This window comes from Zingiber officinale, unplaced genomic scaffold, assembly GCF_018446385.1.
Source record: "Zingiber officinale cultivar Zhangliang unplaced genomic scaffold, Zo_v1.1 ctg125, whole genome shotgun sequence".
Classification (NCBI taxonomy): domain Eukaryota; kingdom Viridiplantae; phylum Streptophyta; class Magnoliopsida; order Zingiberales; family Zingiberaceae; genus Zingiber; species Zingiber officinale.
Genome location: NW_024589821.1, coordinates 686,097 through 705,687, shown reverse-complemented (window position 1 = coordinate 705,687; position 19,591 = coordinate 686,097). Strand labels below are relative to the sequence as shown.

The 19,591-nt window shown below is 35.5% G+C and overlaps 2 protein-coding genes across 2 annotated transcripts; one reads left to right on the top strand and one right to left on the bottom strand.

Moving 5' to 3' along the window:
* The first annotated feature begins 8,425 nt into the window (after positions 1-8,425).
* On the top strand, positions 8,426-11,216 carry LOC122035869 (CRM-domain containing factor CFM9, mitochondrial-like). The gene is made up of 4 exons (XM_042595020.1): positions 8,426-8,502; positions 8,604-8,877; positions 9,193-9,591; positions 10,224-11,216. The coding sequence occupies exons 1-4, from the start codon at positions 8,441-8,443 to the stop codon at positions 11,157-11,159; spliced, it is 1,671 nt and encodes a 556-aa protein (XP_042450954.1). The 5' UTR covers positions 8,426-8,440; the 3' UTR covers positions 11,160-11,216.
* A 1,382-nt stretch (positions 11,217-12,598) lies between these two features.
* On the bottom strand, positions 12,599-14,085 carry LOC122035886 (probable anion transporter 6). The gene has a single exon (XM_042595037.1). The coding sequence runs from the start codon at positions 13,925-13,927 to the stop codon at positions 12,599-12,601; it is 1,329 nt and encodes a 442-aa protein (XP_042450971.1). The 5' UTR covers positions 13,928-14,085.
* Positions 14,086-19,591: the final 5,506 nt, after the last annotated feature.

The following is a 19,591-nucleotide window of genomic DNA, read 5'->3' as shown; positions in this document are numbered from 1 at the left end:
GCTAAGGGGGGTGAATAGCGCTTGTGGTTATTTCGTTTGTTTCGTATTCGGAAATCGTTCGAGAGTAATGCAGCGGAAATAAAGGAAAAACCAAGCACAGAAAAGACCCAAGTGTTTTTACTTGATTCGGAGCCTTGGGGGACTCCTACTCCAAGGCTCTCGCTCGTTGAGCGATTACTTTGAGCAATTCACTATCAAATCGTAATAGTACAGATATGAATTAAGTACAACAGAATTAAGCAATACCGACAACAAAGAAACGAAACCTGGAGCTCCAGGTCGTCGGGGTTATGTTGCAGCACTTCGGGATCGTCTCGTTAGCAGTTTGTAGCGTTAGGATTGCTCGGGAGTTGTGTTTTTTTTGGTTGTTGCTTGAATCCCTCTTTTATATAGTGCTGGAGGCGCCTCCAAGCGTGTCCGAGGTGCCTCCAGGCCGCCGAGTCGCACGGGTGGATCAGTGCAAGCCTGGTCGCGCCTTATCCCTCTAAAGGCGCCTCCAACGCCTGGTCCAAGGCGCCTCCAGCTCCTCTGGACAGCTGGCTTCAGCTTGTACCCGAGGCGCCTCCATAGGGGCTTGGAGGTGCTTCGGACACTGTTCATCCGAGGCTAAAGTTGTTTCTTTGTTCCTGTAAAGTGTGTTAGTCCCAAACACATACCCTGCAAAACAAAGTTAGCACAAGAAATGATATAACAAATAATAGTCGACAGTCATCGGACTGTCCGGGTCTGACTTCGGATTTCCGACCGAAAACCCTAGGTCGACTCGACGCCTACTGTTCCCTCTATGGGGAACGCGCCCTCACCTACTCCACTAAGGAGATTTACCTATTGCTAGTACGATCATCCAGATCGACTGGACTTTTGCTCGGCGCTCGATGCTTTCGGACTTTCTGCTGAACTCTCGCTTCCTGGCATGTCCAGTCTTTCACCTGGTTCGCGACACCAGGACTTTTCACCTAGGGTTATCACCCCCTAGGACTTTTGCCTGAAGCTCTCGACCCACCAAGACTTTCCGCATAGGGTTACCACCCCCTATGACCTAGGGTTACCACCCCCTAGAGTTTTCACCTTGTCTAACTGCAGCTAGAGCTTTTACCTAAGAGCGCTTAGGACTTTCCTGCAAGCTCCATGAACTTATTAGATCACAAGATGACTTAACTTTGAACTCTTTGCCATTATCAAAACTTGGGTTCGATCGTCTGATGCTTCCCGCACCAATAATCTCTCCCTTTTTGATTATGACAACTCAGATTCAAAGTTAAGTAAAACAAAATACATAAATAAACATAAGCATGCTTTTAAATAAGAAGTTTAAGCACAAACGTAAGCATACTTAAGTGACCAGCTAAGGAAATTTTAAGCTTTATAAAGGTTAAGGTAACTTTAAAATTTTCAAAGTTAAGGCTCCCCCTTAAGATTCCCCCTTAATAAGAGAATCCTTAATTTGAATTTTTGTCCTACTCTCCCCCTTTGCCATAAATAAAAAAAAACTTTGTAGGAAAAACTTTGTGAAACATGTTGAAGCCTAAAAAATACTTATAGGGAAACCTTTGTAAGAGAAATTTTGCTAAGTGAAAATAGTTTAAGTGCCAAATAACTATGTTTAGCTAAAATTTTGAAGACTTAAGCTTTTAAAGACTTTATTTAAAGATATTTGATTAAACTTAAAAGTCTTTTAAAAAGGAATTTTCTTAAGTACGAAAATTGAATTATGTTTAGGAAAAACTTTTAAAGAGAACAGTTAGCTTTTAAAAACGAATGTTTGGCTAATTTTGAAGAGCTATTCAAACGCATGGCTTTTTATAATTATTTTTCATTGTAAAACTCTTAGCTAAATGTATAAAGAGATAATTCTTCAATAAAGTCTAAAAGATTTACTTAAGAAAAGTTTAGCCAATTTTGAAACTTAGGTGAAATATTTAAGTTGATTAATTTTTGAAAAATATTTTTTAAGTTGATTAAATTTTGAAAAATATTTTAAGTTAATTGAATTTTGAAAAATATTTTAAGTTAATTAAATTTTGAAAAATATTTTTAGTTGATTAAATTTTTGAAAAATATTTTTAGTTGATTAAATTTTTGAAAAATATTTTAAGTTAATTAAATTTTTTAAAAATATTTATGTTAATTAAATTTTGAAAAATATTTTAAGTTGATTAAATTTTTGAAAAATATTTTAAGTTGATTAAATTTTGAAAAATATTTTAAGTTAAAAATTATTATTTTTATTTAATTACGAATTTTAGTTTAATTTCAAAAATTAATTTCAAATTTAATTTTAATTTGAATTTCAAATTTTATATCTTGAATTTCAAATTTGATTTTAATTTTGAATTTTAATTTCGAATTTATATTATGAATTTCAAATTGATTTTAATTTTCTGTTCCTTAGTCATCTCACCCAATCTAATTTTTCAATCAGGGAATCCTATAATTTTTGTGAGATGAATTAGGTTCAAATTTAGGGTTTTTGTTTAACTTTGTGTTAGATTCAGGTTTGACTTTGGGTTCAATAAGTAGACATTCTTTGGATAAACTTCTGGGCTATGGTGAGTCACAAGGACATCATTAAAGTAACCATGTCTTCGAGGTTTTCCAAATAGTCCTACCCATTGAACTTAGTACAAAACCTTGGTCTACTGGTTAGGATCCATAAAGGGTAGCTTCGGTCAGTTCCACTTAGCCAAATGCACCAGGTCGAAGTCATATCTTCCTAGACATGCGATGACTAAGCTTCCCCAACGTACTATCATCCAATACTTCACCAGTACCGTTAATCAAGTTAACCCTAACCAATTTTTATTCTAACCTTAATTACCCTACCGGGTAGTCTACTCTTGGTTACCTTTATCGGGTAGATTAATTTTGGAGGTGCCAGATATTCTGCAGTCTTCCCTTGGATTTTTAAGATTTTGTAAAAATTTAATTTCAATTTGAATTTCAATTTTTTTTTATTTTGATTTTAATTTTTGTTTCAATTAATTTAATTTTAATTACGAATTTTAATTTTTATTAATTTAGTTTTAATTTTAATTTTGATTTTAAATTTGAATTTCAAATTATTTAATTTAAATTTTGGATTTTAATTTGATTAATTTAATTTTAATTATGAATTTTAATTTTAATTAATTTAGTTTTAATTACAAATTTAAATTTTTAATTAATTTAGTTTTAATTACAAATTTTAATTTTAATTCTGATTTTAAATTTGAATTTAAATATAAATTTTGGATTTGGATTTGATTTTTGATTTAATTTTAATTTTTAATTTGAATTTTTTCATTAAATTTTATTTTTATTATTTTTCTTCTAGCTCCCCCTGGATCATACCCTCGATACGGTCTGTCAAGATAATGTATTTGATCCTTAGGGACCCAATATTGACCAAGTCCAACTTGATTAATCAGGTTGGACTTGGGATAATCAAGTTGGACTTGGGTACCCATGCTTGAACTGATTTACTATTTTGTCTATTTACTAAGGAAATGTAAGATCTATATTTCTTTTTGGTTTTGTAACCTAGCCCAGTTTTGTTGTAAACGGCTCTCTGTGTGCCAAGAATTAGGTTAAGGTTCTTGGAACCCAAGAAGAACCATTCTAAAGTTTTCTCCAAATCCTTGGCATGAGTCTTTAGACTAGAATTTTCTTCCTCAAGTTTTTGGACTTGAGTTGAACTTCCAGTCTGACCTGAGTCAGGCAAGATTTTGGAGTATTAGTCACTTCTTTAAGGACTGCTACTTCCTTTAGAAGTGACTTAATTTTAAGGTTTGATTTTACTAATTTGCGTAACAAGTAATTAACTAAATTAATAAGTCGAGGAATACTTACAACGGCAAGCCCTGGTCCAAGGCGCCTCTAGCTCCTCTGGACAGCTGGCTTCGGCTTGCACCCGAGGCACCTCGAAGCCCCATGGAGGCGCCTCGGATACTGTTCATCCGAGGTCAAATGTGCTTCTTTGTTCCTGCAAAATGTGTTAGTCCCAAACACAAACCATGCAAAACAAAGTTAGCACAGAAATATGATGAATAATTTTTTGACAGTCTCCGGACTGTCCGAGTCTGACTTCGGATTTCCTACCGGAAACCCTATGTCGACTCGACGCCTACTGTTCCCTCTACGGGGAACGCGTCCTCACCTACTCCACTCAGGAGATTTACCTGTTGCCAGTGCGATCCTTCAGATCGACTGGACTTTTGCTCAGCGTTCGAAGCTTCCGGACTTTCTGCTGGACTTCCGCTTCCCGGCTAGTCTAGTCTTTCACCTGGTTTGAGACACCAGGACTTTCACCTAGGGTTACCACCTCTAGGGTTTTTGCCTGAAGCTCTCGACCCTAAACCCTAAACCTTAAAACCCTAAACCCTAAGTTTTAATTTTTAAAATAATTTTTAAGTTAAGTTTTAATTTTTAAAATAAAAAATTTAAGTTTTAATTTTTAAAATAATTTTTAAGAAAAAAATTTAAGTTTTAATTTTAAAATAATTTTTAAGGAGAAAATTTTAATTTTTAAAATAATTTTTAAGGAGAAAATTTTAAGTTTTAATTTTAAAATAATTTTTAAGGAGAAAATTTTAAGTTTAAATTTTTAAAATATATTTTAAGTTAAAAAAACTTTAACTTTTAATTTTAAAAATAATTTTAAGTTAAAAAAACTTTAAATTTTAATTTTTAAAATAATTTTAAGATGAAATTGACAATATATAGCGTCAGCGCCGAACTCGATAGCTATAATAAGAGACGACTTTCCCATCATCGTCGTGCCCGCGCCTATGAGCTGCTCGATCCGGCCACGCCGAAGAGCGCCTCTGGCGCCGTCTTTCATCCTCCATTTCAAATAGCAGCAACGCTGTCAAGACTATAGATGCTGAGAAGTCGGAATGTTATTCATCGAAATTTTGGCACAGCATAAGATGTTCCTGTACCGGAACGTTCGTTCTAGCTATTCTATGTCCGTTCCGACGAACCATGCGTTTCATGGAACGGTCATGGTCCGGATATATATATCACTTAATAAAATTTTTTAATTTATGGTTAATTTATTAGTAATTTATCGTATTAAATATTTAATGATATACTAATAATTTAAAGTTGTGTAAAAAAATACTAAATAATAATAATAATAATAATAGTAAATAATAAATATTATATATATATATATATATATAATGATAATAATTAAAATTAATTAAAATTTAATCTAATTAAATTTACTTAGAAAAATAATAATAATATAAAAATAGTAAATAAGAAAATGAGTTTATATGATTATATAGATTTTGTTTAGATTTTTTAAAAATTTAAAATGATTTTTTATTATATTATATATTAAAATGATTTTATTTTTAGAAAATAAATTTTATTTATTAAATTATCCGTCTCCTCTCTCTTGTCTCACTTCTCACGCGTAGCAACACTAAATTGCCGCCGCCGCCGCCTTCTTCGACAGCGCTCAAGCTTCCCGCTCAGGCCACGCCGGAGCGCCTCCGACGTCGTTTTCCGATTCATCAGGAGGTAATCATTTTCGTTCCGTTCTTTTACTGTTATAACGTCTGAGAACGGCATTTCAGAGCAAGCCACGTTATTTACCGGAACTTTGGAACGGCGTGAGACGTTCCCGTGCCGGAACGCCGGTTCCGGCCGTTCCACGCCCGTTCCGACGAACCATGTCCTCATTCGACTGATCCAAAACATCTGCGAGCGATTTCTCCTTTTGCAGCAACTGATCCAAAACATCTTCTTCCTCCTCTTCTGATTTGGAGTAATCCACAGCAGTGGTCGCCTCTTGCGAGTTTGTCCATCTTCTTCCTTCCCTGCCGTCTGCCCATCGAAGCAGACCTAGGGTTTGGAGCAGGGGACCTTGTCGCGCCAACTTACTGAAACGACGGTCAACATCTCGTTTCTAACTCTCCTTCCTTTCATGTAGCTTCAAATTATTTGGATTCCTCAATCTCTTCGTTGTTGCAATTTTGTGTGTTGAGGGAAGTGATGTGTCGAAGGAGATGTTTGATTGAGATCATATCTGAATTAATTATACTTTCTTTTTATTTATATTTTTGGTAGTGTTTGATGTGTGGTATTGCCTGATTTAGGGTCTGGAAGTTGTTCAGGGATTGTTTGACATATACTAGTCAAGATCTGACTTGTAGGCGCGAAGACCAAGAATTTTGAGGTAATTTTGACCTAAATTTGTTTGAGGAAGGCTTTTATCCACTTGTTTCTATGAATCATGGTATTAAATGCGCATACATTTCTACTCGGGCTGAAATTTGGTTGTGTTTCATCCTTGGTTTTTATAACCGGTGTTTCAAGTCAATAAATATTATAATTGCTGAGATTCTATATTTGATACGAGTGTTTGGTTGCTTGTGGTTCTACATCTGTCAAACTTAATTGGTCAGTGTTGGTGTATAGATACATGAGTTGTTAGTTTGTCTTTCAAGGAATTGTTGCTGGTTGCAAGGTAGGTTCTTATCGTTATGTTTCGAATCACGGTATTTTTGTGTATCGTAATCTATTGCCAACTTGCACAATAATGTTAGATTTCTAGGTGCTGCTTCGTCTACTGGTTATTATAATCATTTAGATGATTTTGAAAAGTATTTATGTTATCATCATTATCAAACCTTGTTTGCCTAACAATTCAACACTTTATACAAGGCTATAAGTATCACTAGAATTTTAGAAAATCTTTACATCCTCCATAAATTAAAAGTGCTTAATAGGTTACAATTTGATTTTCATTTTATCAGAGAGAAATGCAATATAATGAGACCATACCTCATTTGTTAGCTCTAATAGTTAGTCATAACATTTGCTGCCAAAATTGTTAACAGGACTTACAGTTTTTATAATGTATTCAAATCAATTTTTGAGGCCAAGTCCTAATTTTACTGACTTGTAAATATGTGTAAGGAGATTACGTAGGGCTTCAAGTGGAAAAAAATTCTCTTATAATTTTGACAATTTTATAACAAAATTAGGTGCCAAGAAAACTTAGTATACCTTTTTTTTTTTTCATTTTATCTAACCACCTTTTCTCCTGCTAATATTTCATCAAAAAAACATTTGTTTATTTGTCATCACCATGCCTCTTAGCTGCTCTTTATGATTAGGTTTTTCAAAAAAAGAATTCATTTATCCATTAATTTTTTAGATGTTCTAATCAGGAACATGCTTTTCTTGTTTAAGATTGAAGAATCTAAGATTAGTTATGTAAAATATTCAAGGGATCATGATGTTTTAAATTTGATTGCATATAGTACATAGGTATAGGAGACTTTTATAGGTAGAGGATTCTCTTTTCATTTGGCCTATATATTAGTATAGGAGACTCAGACAAAAATATATTGGGCATATTATTAATTATGGCACATTATTAATTATCTCATGCTATCACGACCATCAATTGGAGTTCGTGATTGAGGTACTTCGGGGACAAGTCTAATCTCCAAAACTCCAGACCGCATGACACCAAGGGAACTTAAAGAACTGAAGTTGCAACTATAGGATCTTAATGTTAGATAAGGGATTCATACGCCCCAGTATTTTCTCGTTGGGAGTTCCCTATCATTTGTTAAAAAAGAAGGATTGATCACTAAGATTGTGTAACGACTATAGACAACTGAATATAGTGATCATCAAAACGAATACCCTTTGCCACGGGTAGAGGGTTTGTTTGATCAACTCAAAGACACTCATGTATACTCTTAGAGTAAAAGATGAGAGGTACCAAAGACAACATTCTGCACACGGTATGAACATCACAAGTTCTTGTAACATAGGTGCCAAATTTTCTTTAGAATATTTAGTATTTCAGTTAACTATTTTGTGTGCTACATTAAATAATCTATCATATTACCTTGAATATCTTCATACATCTACAATGCCCTCATCAAGCGATTTTTTGGAACTGGTCATCTATTATTTACGATCTCTTTCTAACATTGTTTTTATGACTGAATGGAGGCATCTAACATTTTTTATCACCAGATTGGAGGTTGTCATAATTCTTTTAATTCTCAGTTCAATGTGAATACAAATTGTCAATAAAAATCCTTTTTACTGAAAGCTACTTCTCATTTTAACCCTAAGTTTTGTATGCACAACTCTACTATGGTGGCACCTGTGGATAGGAGAAGATGCTTAGCCACTTTTTTCTCTTTCTTATGCTTCTTCTACTATACTTTCTATTACTCCTCTTCTCCTTTCCCTAGCTTCTCGATGAGAATGTCGCTAATAGTTCTTGGCTTTTGGTGTTTTTTGATACTTGAGAGGAAACATCTGCTGCACCTAGTCTTGAACAACATTTAGGATTGTCTTTCTGTCCTTAATTTTCTGATCTCGGAACTTTAACTATGGTGTTATCTAGGTGTATGATATTTGCTTTGTGGAAAAGCCAACAAATATTCATCCTTTATTTAGTTGAATGATATTCATCTCCAACATGCAGGCTCTCAGAAACTTACAAAGACACTGCTGGAAAAGTGTTTCACTTCTCGGAAAGAGGTGGGCAAATAACTGGTCTTAAAATTGTTTATTATTTAGCGGGTCTATTGACAGGGCTTTCTTATTTCTGAAATCTGAGTTTGTGTATATGTTGCTGACAGGTGTTATTCACATGGGATTACATGCTTGAAAACGTGGCCGAATAATGTGCACTCAGTGCTGCCTAGAGAAGTTTATTGTAATTCTATCAACCAGTTGGGTTCAACTTCTGGGCATCGATTTATGTCGACAACAAGAGGAAGAAGCATGCGGAGCAAGGTGGAGAAGAGAATGCGAAGAGAAACAGGAAAAACTTTAAAAGAGATCAGACGTGCAAAAAAAATAAGAAAGAAGTTAATGACAGAAGAGGAAAGGCTACTATACAACTTACGTAGAGTAAGCTAGGATTCTAAAATTCTGCGGGTCATTCTCTCAATAAACAGTTATTGATTTGTCCTGCCTTTTCTCTATAATGTTCTTTGATTGATTTGAGGATTGACAATTTTGATCATCTTTTCCAATATCATTCCTTTCTCAACTAGTAACATTGCATACTCTTCGCCTTGCATCATTACTAGGTAGATAAGTGGTTCTAGTACCAATAAGTATTTCTGTATAAAGGGATTTGACATTTATCATAAATTTTTACTTAAAATTTCCAAACTATAGTTGCTTGTTTGTACTGACTTAACTAATATAATTATTATGTAGGCCAAGAAAAAGGTGGGATTGCTTCTTCAAAAGCTCAAAAAATATGAATTGCCAGAGTTACCACCTCCTCGGCATGATCCTGAGCTTCTTACTCTTGAGCAGCTTCAGGCTTATAAGAAGATAGGTTTCAGAAATAGAAATTATGTTCCTGTTGGAGTTCGTGGGGTCTTTGGAGTAGTTCAAAACATGCATCTCCATTGGAAGTTTCATGAGACTCTGCAAGTTTGTTGTGACAATTTTCCTAGGGAAAAAATCAAAGAAATGGCAACCATGATAGCAAGATTAAGTGGCGGCATTGTTGTTAATATACACGATGTGAAAACCATTATTATGTTTCGTGGACGAAATTACAGACAACCAAAGAATCTGATACCAATCAACACCCTGACTAAAAGGAAGGTACATCATGTCTCATCCACTAACTATATGCTGCAAGTGTGAAAATCAACTGATTTCATGACAGAATTTTAATCCAAATGCTTGGGGTTCATGTGAACTTATTTACATGTTTATAACTAGAAGTTCGTGGTTTAAAAATTCCATAAGTGTTTTCTTTAGTTCTACTTTGTGCATATCCATAAATTTTGTTATTTCAAATTCTAGATTTACCTAGAATGTTTATGTTCATGTTCATGGGAAGAGTTGAACTAGCATACAAGAACTCTCATACTTGTCAAGGCATTTCATTTGCACTTTAGATTTTCATGCCATTTCAACCGCCACTTGTTGCAAAGGGTGCCTTTTCTCACTATTATTGGGATAAATTAGTGCATAGTGATCCTTTTAAATGATCACAGTTGTTCCCTTGCTTTTTGCTCTAGTCTGTTTCACTTTTTTTTTTTTTCTGACAGATAAATTCTACTTCAAAGTAGTTTGTTATGTGTCATGAAGGATAATGTTCATAACATTGATGTGTAAACTGCTAATGCTACCTTAAATTACACATGATCTATTGTGTAATCTATGTCATTCCATTGATTTTACCGTAGCTATGGTGTCAAGAGTCTTTTTTTTGTCTTGTCATATTGTAGGCCCTATTCAAAGCCAGATTTGAGCAGGCTCTTGAATCTCAAAAGTTGAACATCAAAAAAATTGAGCAAGAGCTAAGACACAAGGGTGTCAATCCAGAGGACCCAATTGCCATGGCTAGCATTCAGAGAATTGCGACTACATTTTTTAGGGCTATTGATGAGAAACAAGGAACTCCATATATATTCCATGGGGATAAACCATCCACAGCAGAAATTGTTGATAATCTAGATGTGTCTATTGATGTACCTTCTGAGGACAGTGACCAGGAGGAACTTGACCGCTTTATTCCAGAGATTGAAGATGCTGCAGACAAAGAGTGGGAAGAGGAGGAAGCGGTAGAGAAAGAGGAACTTTCAAGAATTAGGTATTGGGGAAAAGATGACATGGGTCGGTCAAGCAGGGCACCAAATTGGAGAAGTGATAATTCAGAAGATGAGGATAGGGCTCATGTAAGGCGTTGGAATGGTACTTCTACTGGATTGGGAAATACAGAGAGGAAAAATTGGGATAGTGACAATGACATGTCGGCAGCTTCAGAAGATGAGTGGGATTATGATGACCAAGTGAGTGATGCTGCAATTGATGTTGATAGACATAACTCCTATAGTAAAGACAGGACTCGAGAAAGAGAGACAAATAACATAAAACAGAGAAAAAGCAGGGCTTCCCCAAAGGAATATTTGAGAGATAGAGCTAGTATAGAAACCAGATGGAGGGAACATGAAGATATCAACCTAGACAGTGATGTTTTGGGAGATTCAGAAGATGCGGTTGGGGAATCAGAAGATGAGGATGAACACAATTTTGTGGAATCAACAATGGGCCCTTATGATTATCTCAGCAATGAAGATTCAGAAGACAGCGATAGCGGGAGTAGACAGAAGATAAGTGCGCTTGATGAGAAAAAGGGTGATGAAAGATGGGATAGTGATTAATGAATTATGCGCCAACCTGCAACTCATTTTATGTGCAGGTGAATGGAAGTAGCAATTGAAAATTGAAATAGAAAAAGGATGTCCTCTATCTAGTCTCTAAGCTATAATTTCTGGAATTTTCTTGATTTATTTGGTGTGCCAATTTTGAAGAAGGAAGATCAAAGGGTGAGTGAGCATTCTGTTTCCTCCTTGCTTTCTGGAATATTCTTTTTCATTCTCGTCTTTCTTATGTCTTGCAATCTATACTCAACTTCCTTCATTGTAGGCCTTTCCACACCTTTCAAACTAAGACATTTTTATCAAACTACTTATTTCAAAAAGCTCTTGCTCGGTTCCTTCTTGCAAAATACAATCTTCTACGAGATCAAAGAGCTTCTTCTCTCTTATTGTTTGATGAAAATTCATCGTTAGGTTTTGTGGTAACCCAGCATTGGTTAAGTAAATGGGTTTCTTTCCTGTTAAATCTCAAGAAGAATAACTCCAAAGCTATAGACATCACTTTTCTCGGTCAACTGACCCGTTTGATAATACTCCGGATCTAAGTATCCAAAGGTACCTTGAATTGCAGTATGTGAGTTTAATCAAGAGGATACTTTTGCCCTTAAAATATCATCTAAAAGAATATTTAATGACTTGACGTCCCTATGAAAAATTGATATAGAAGTGTAGATTGACAAGTGCTCGTGCGGATTCTGTGGCAATTCTGAGACGATCATCCCATGATAATTTAGACTCACCTTGTAAAACATGAAGTTGAAAGGGCTCCATTAGAGATAAACTCATAAATTAACAAAGGTAAGGGCATTAAATGAATAGGTACTCAAAGAATTCACTCTTAGCAACAAGAGACACAGGTAGCACTTAGACATGTTAGTTCACAGCATGCTTTATGTCCTGGATTTTGGTGCCTGACCATAACCAAGTTTGAATACTTCCAACTATCTCAAATTCCATTTGAAATCTATTAATGAAACTTCACGCGATTATATCAAACATGACAGCAACTTTAGACCAAAGCCTAATTGGCAATGAGTATAGATAGAATACCCAAACTGATAATACAACAACATAGAGCTCGAAGCTCATGGTCCCAAAGAAGAATAGAACCACATTAAATCTACTAGTCTACATAATAAAGACTATTTCCACAAATTAAATGTGTGACCATAAGATCAGTAAAACTCCCCTTTTTGTCACTAACAATAACCATAATAAAAGAAAAACTTTAAAATTTTCCGAGAATAATACAAATTTGGTATCTCAAAACTTAAATTTTTTCCAATCAGTAATACAAACTTGGTATCACATGCATTTACGATTTACCCTCTTGTACTACTTTGGCTAACAATATACTTGTACACTTTATTTTTGCTACCATATCAAATGGTAATAAGAGTGTGAGCGTCCATGGACCAACGAACATGCCGAGGGAGGGTTAGTTACTCAAAAATCTTTTCACATGTTGCGAATAGTAAAAAAAAGAAAGAACTAAATATGCAGAGATAGGCTGGGATCAAGAAGACATTTTTCCAGCATTCTATGCTTGTAAGATCCATATCTGCTGACTTTGCGGCCTCCAAGATCCTTCCGGTGAGCCCGACGCCAACGATACCAGCTAAGGTCCCGGCGGTATTCGAAACTCCCATAACAATTCCTGCATATCGCGGAGCCACGTCCATGTGATTTACAGCGAACCCGGCTCTTCCAAGTGCTAAGAATCCAAGAGAAATCGAAGAGCATATGATAGTCCAGGAGGGATTCCTGAATAGTGGAATGGCCATTAGAGCAAGAGCTGCAATGACAAAGTCGATGGTGTTGAGAAGCTTCCGAGTCTTGGTCACTGATAAGAGCCTTCTTGTGATTAAGTGATCAGCTAAAATCCCTCCTGTGTTTGAGAAGATGAACATGTTGAAGTAAGGAATCATCTTAGAAGATCCCATGTCCTGAAGACTGAGCTGAAGGCCGAGTTCAAAGTACGTTGGCAACCAATTCATTAGTACGTACAGTGCGTAGTGAAAGGTGAAGTTGTTTACCACGATTGCCCAAATCGGTAAGCTGAAAATTATCTTCTTCCAAGGAATTTTAGTGAAGCGCCTCAGGTTTCCAGCACTTGGGATTTTCTTTTCTCTTGAAACAGGCAAGTTGTGCTCTCCGAAACCTGCAGCAGCTTTGGGATGTTCGGAACGAACTGGATCACTAGAAAACCTAAACCAGAGAAATGACCACATGATACCCAGAGATGATTCAACCATGAAAACTGACTGAGGTCCCTTGTATTTTACCAGACTTGGCAACACAAGCATACCACCAGCTGCTCCTAGGTACATCCCGGATGTCGTAAGAGAAATAGAACGCGAGCGCTCATGGGGAGGGACCCATTGTGCTAGAATTGTGTGAATGGAGGGGAATATAAAGCCTTGTGCCACACCTACAAGGAAGCGAGCAACAACCATCATATTCACTTTGCCGGCATCTAGTGGAGCAAATGCACATGTTAGCGACCATAGCAAAAACGAAAACAGCAGAACTCGTCGTCCTCCAACATATTGTGCAGCCAAACCCCCATGCACTTGTGACATAACATATCCATAGTAGAATACCGAAAGTATTAGACCCTTGCTTGATTGATTCACACCAATGCTATCTGCAGCCGCTGTGTACACAATTGAAAATCCTATTCCCTCTAGATAGCACACACTTGTGCAGATAAAGGTTAATAAAATGATACTGTACCGCTTTGGAAATCTCATCTTCTTCAACAGTTCCATTAGTTTATATCATGGAGTATATGCACATGTATTCAAATTTAACTCCTTGTGTCATTATTGTTCTTCAACAAAGATAATCCTGCACTCTTCTCTCACTCTGCATGATTTGGGAATATTGGCTCAACAAGTATAGGATTTCAACGAACCAAGCATGCTATATAAAAGTAACACAAGGGAAGCAGATCTGAACTCTCTAAGCATGTTATAAAACAAAGCAAAGGAAAACAAATATGAACTTTTTAAACATGCTATAAAATAAGGCAAAAGAAAGCAACTTTGAGCTTACTAATCATGCTATAAAATAGAGCAAAAGAAAGCACTTGATATCTTACTTTAACCCTTCTAATCATACATAAATATGAATAAAGAAAAGGGAAACTAAATCTTCTATCTTACTTAAGCACTTAAAAACAAGTACTCTATACTGCAGTTAATAATAAAAAAAAGCAAAATAAAGAAAGAATATAAATACTTTCTTACTTGAAGACGACAAGGATGATGCTGATGTGTGTGTGATGCTGAAGAATGGGAACTGCTCTGATACCAACTGTAACGATCACCCTCCTTACTACTACTCTGAAGGCGACCGTTACTTAACTATTCATTCTACTTAACTGATATTGCTATACTTTACAGATAATAAACTTGACATGATATATATATTGTTTCATTTTTTTAAAAAAAAAAAACTATGAAGGCATGCTATATTACTACTAATTATTTCAGTGCTGCCATCAACCAAGCCTATCAATCATACCAAGATGTATTAGCATGTTTCCATAACAGCATTTAAAACTTGTATGCATGTGTATACCTTTGCATAATTCGGTCATGGCTGTTCTTACTAATATTGCATGCATAACAATGCATTAACAGCCAAACCTTTAACCATTAATAAGGAAAACATTAAACCAAGCTAATGTGAAACTTTAGCCTAAACCAATATACGAGTTGCCAATTCCAGCAGAATCAATTTAGCATAATGTCATCATGAATAAAGGTAGTCAATTCCAGCAGAATCGAAAAGCTATTAGTCCAGCAACCAAAAATAGACCAATTTCACAATTTATGGCACTAATTAGAGTATTAAACAGATTATGGAACATGTAAGAAGGAATCAAACTAACAGGTGCAATTGGGAGGTACAAAAATCAAATCTATATCTGCTTAAGGAAATTGAACTAAATCTGCACTTACTAATAGGAAAAAAGTAAGACTAAATCAAATCCAGCAATATAAAATAACATGTGCGGTTCTCTAATTTCTTTGGCAATTAAAAGAAAACTTCTATTCAACTCTTATCAGATTCTTAACAAGAATTCATTTAAATCCTCTAGCGAGGTCCCAAGCTTCCATATCAGCCACCACACACACACCATCAACGTCTCCTTGTCGCCTTCCTCTATAACACTTTAGCTTTTCCTTTACTTTTATCTATATCTGCAGTAGGAGGAAAGATAGTATCTATAAGCTAAAAGCTTAGTAAGTGCTATCTACTCACAAAATCTCGATATGAAAAGCATGTGTACGAAATAAATTCGAAACATGATAAGAACTACTCATGCTTACTAAGAACAGCAAGTAAAGTATAACTAACTGAAATACTAAACATGTGAAGCTAGTCATGCTCATAAATAGCAGTAGAAAGTCTCAATGGCATGCTAATATAAAAGAACTAACTTGCTGAATTTAAAGAGATAGAAATGACTATCTTGCTGAAATAAAACTAAGACAGTTAACTTGCTGAAATTGAAACAAAAAGAACTATCTTGCTGATTTCTGAACTTAAATTAAGTTTATTTCTTTTGTTCCAAAAGCTTATATATATATATATATATATATATATATATATATATATATATATATATATATATATATATATATATATATATATATATATATATATATATATATATATATATATACTTCAAAATAGATAATAAACTTCTTCTTGGGCCCGACATTGTACCACTTTGCGCGCATTCTTAGTAAGAATCGAGGTAGCTAATCCCGAAACTACTAAGATACTTCTAGGCCTTGTGTCTAGGGGCATCTTGGAGCTCATCCCTTGGACCTTGTGTCCGGTACATACCCTTTAAAAGTAAAATACTTTTTCTCTTTAAATACTTCTTATAATAAAATGCCTTGGCATTTTATTTAAACACTTAGTGTGCTTTGATTCTAAATTCTGGAATTCAGGATCAACTTGTGACTTTAGTCTTGCTTGCTTGTACTTCTCACATATATACATTATACAAGAGATTCTAAAACCATATTCCACTGATATATAAAAGTATATATTCAAAACAAAACTCAACAGCAATTAAAAACTACTTGGTCATAGGAAATGAATTTGGTCAAGCCCACGGCAGCAACAAATTCCGAACAGCAAGTTTGTAAAACCAACTTATTTCTGAACCTTAACAGTCCTTTAATCATGCTGTGACTTGAAGGAAATATGACTACTTAGACATGCTTGAAATGTAAGGTAAATACATTTAAATTAACATGCTGTAACAATCAAGGAAGACCCTTAAACCTTCTGTCCGTGCTCTAAAAATATCAAAAGAACATGAACCAGATCTTAAACCAAATTGTTAGAGCAAGGGTTGAAATCAAAACCATAAGCTAGAATGAGAAGCTGCTCCTGTTCATTACACAATAACAAAAACGCAAACGAAAACCCCGAAAGCTACTCCTATCGCAGGTGAGAAGCACTTACATCGGGTTCTTGGACTTACAACCGAAGGGAAATGCTTTAGGGTTTCGGTGGAGCTTCGATTCTACCGGTTCCTTGTATTTACCGAGTTCTCATTGTCGGAATGGTCACCCACGGGTGAAAACCGGCCGGAAAAACCCTTCGCCGACGCCGGATGAAGGAAACCCTAGCCTTGGCTGCGGTTTTCGCCCGAGAGAAGAATCGCGCCGTCGGGAGAGAAAAAGCTTAGGTTTTGGTCACGGGAAAAACACTTAACCCTTTATAACTTAGTTTTAATTCGATTCCAACTATACTTAAATTTATTTCTCTCCATACTAGGTTAATAAAACCGTGTAGCTGAGCTGGTTGACTGGTTTTGTTTGGGCCACAGATCGTAGATTCAAAACTCGCTGCAACCTATCTTTTTTTTTCCGAGTATTCTCTATTACTAACTTCAACCTTATATACATTTTATTCCATATATAATTAACAAAATAACTACAGACCGGTTGGTTGGGCTGGGTTCGGCTGAGATTCGGCTTGGGTCAAGGTCTCGGGTTCGAGTCTCACCTTCAACGTTTTTTTTTTATCAAAACTTCTTTCTTTTTGTAACCCTACCAAACGACCTCCAAAAATTATATAAAAATACTCTAAAAATTCCTAAAAATCTCTAGAATATTTTAAAAATATTTTTAAATATTTTTATGAACTTTTAGAACTTAAAATAGGGAAAATTGGATCGTTACACTCAATCATTGCATAATTTAATTACCCAAACTCCTAGGCAACTTCTCTTTTAATGATCGCCCGCATTAATTTTCCACTCAACCACATCTCTCCCAATCATTATCTATTTAATTTCCCACTCATTTCTTCCAATCACTCTCTCTCCCTTCCTCACTCCCCCATCTCTCTCTCCCAATCATTGACCGCATTAATTTTCCACGCTCCCACATCTCTTACAATCATTGTGTCATTTAATTTCCCGCTCTCACATCATCTCTCCAATCACACACACACACTCTCTCTCTTCCTTTATCCTTCCACCTTCTTTCTCTCTCTCCCCCTAAAGGATTCCCGCTCAAGAATATATTTAGTTTATTTTTTCGGTTTTTCATTATATATATATATATATATATATATATATATATATATATATATATATATATATATATATATATAAATGATACTACTATCTCTCATAATCAGAACGGCACTAGACGAGAGAATTTGGTGATGACACTTCAGGGACTCGGATGAAACTTTTTAAGGGGCACATGATGGTATAATCGGAGAGCGAGTTCGTTTTGCGTGCCCAAGGAAAGTATTTCGGAACAAGGTAAAAATATACGGGGTGGTAGGAGGAGGAAGGCCGGACGTGGGGGTGGTTTTGCATGTCGTGTCGGGATCCCGGATGGAAATTTAGAGTGATTTTTACGTATAGGCCCTTTTAGAGTGATTACTATTTTAGGGTTTACGTGGAAAGTATTTCGGAACAAGGCAAAAATATACGGGGAGGTAGGAGGAGGTAGGCTGGACGTGGGGTCGGTTTTGCATGTCACGTCGGGATCCCGAATGAAAATTTAAAGTGATTTTTACTAATGGGCCCTTTTAGAGTGATTACGGTTTTAGGGTTTACGTGGAAAGTATTTCGGAACAAGGCAAAAATATACGGGGAGGTTGGAGGAGGTAGGCTGGACGTGGGGGCGGTTTTGCATGTCACGTCGGGATCCCGGATGAAAATTTAGAGTGATTTTTACTAATGGGCTCTTTTAGAGTGATTACAGTTTTAGGGTTTACGTGGAAAGTATTTCGGAACAAGGCGAAAATATACGGGGAGGTAGGAGGAGGAAGGTCGAACGTGGGGGCGGTTTTACATGTCGCGTCCGGATGCCGGATAAAAATTTAGATGAAATTTTACGTATAGGCCCTTTTGAGAGGACCAAAGGATATTTTTTGACTCTAAAGTTTTGCTAGATCTGGAGGCCTTATGAGACCCATGACGAAATGTAAGTATATAAATTTCAGATATTTTGACATATCATATGACTTATTATGATTTGAAAGTTATTATATTAATAAAATAATAGATATATATAAAAAAAATTTGTGATAATAACAATAATTTAATTTTGTTACTGCGTGTGGTACTCTCTTTCTCCCCGTCGAGAGAGAGAGAGAGAGAGAGAGGAGGGGGCGGAGGGAGGAGAGGTTGTAGAAATAATAATAAATTAATAGATATAATAATAATAATAATAATATTATTATTATTATTATTATTATTAATAAGTAAAGGGTATTTAAAAAAATTTAATATTAGCAAGGCACCACGTCTCTCTCCTCGGGGTAGAGAGAGAGGAGAGAGAAGGTAAAGCTAAAAGAATAATAATAATATTAATAATAATAATAAATCCCGTGTGAGAGAGAGGAGGAACGAGATGGAGGAGATGGAGAGAATATAATAATTAATTAATATGGATCACAATAAAGTAAATATTATTATTGTAAAAATAGTAATAGTATTTAAAAAATTATGGGGTGAGTGGGAGTGGGATGGAGAGAGAGAGGGAGAGATTATAATAAAAATTTCCCACTTAATCACTCTCTCTCTCTCTCTCTCAATCATTACCTCATTTAATAACCCAAACTCCTAGGCACTCTCTCTCTCAATAATTATCCGCAATAATTTCCCACTCAATCACATCTCTCCCAATCATTATCTATTTAATTTCCCGCTCTCCCATCATTTCTTCCAATCTCTCTCTCTCCCTTCCTCCCTCCCCCATCTCTCTCTCTCAATCATTGACCGCATTAGTTTCCCACTCTCCCACATCTCTTACAATCATTGTCTCATTTAATTTCCCGCTCTCCCATCCTCTCCCAATCACACACACTCTCTCTCTTCCTTTCTCCTTCCACCTTCTCTCTCTCTCCCCCTAAAGGATTTCCGCTCAAGAATATTATTA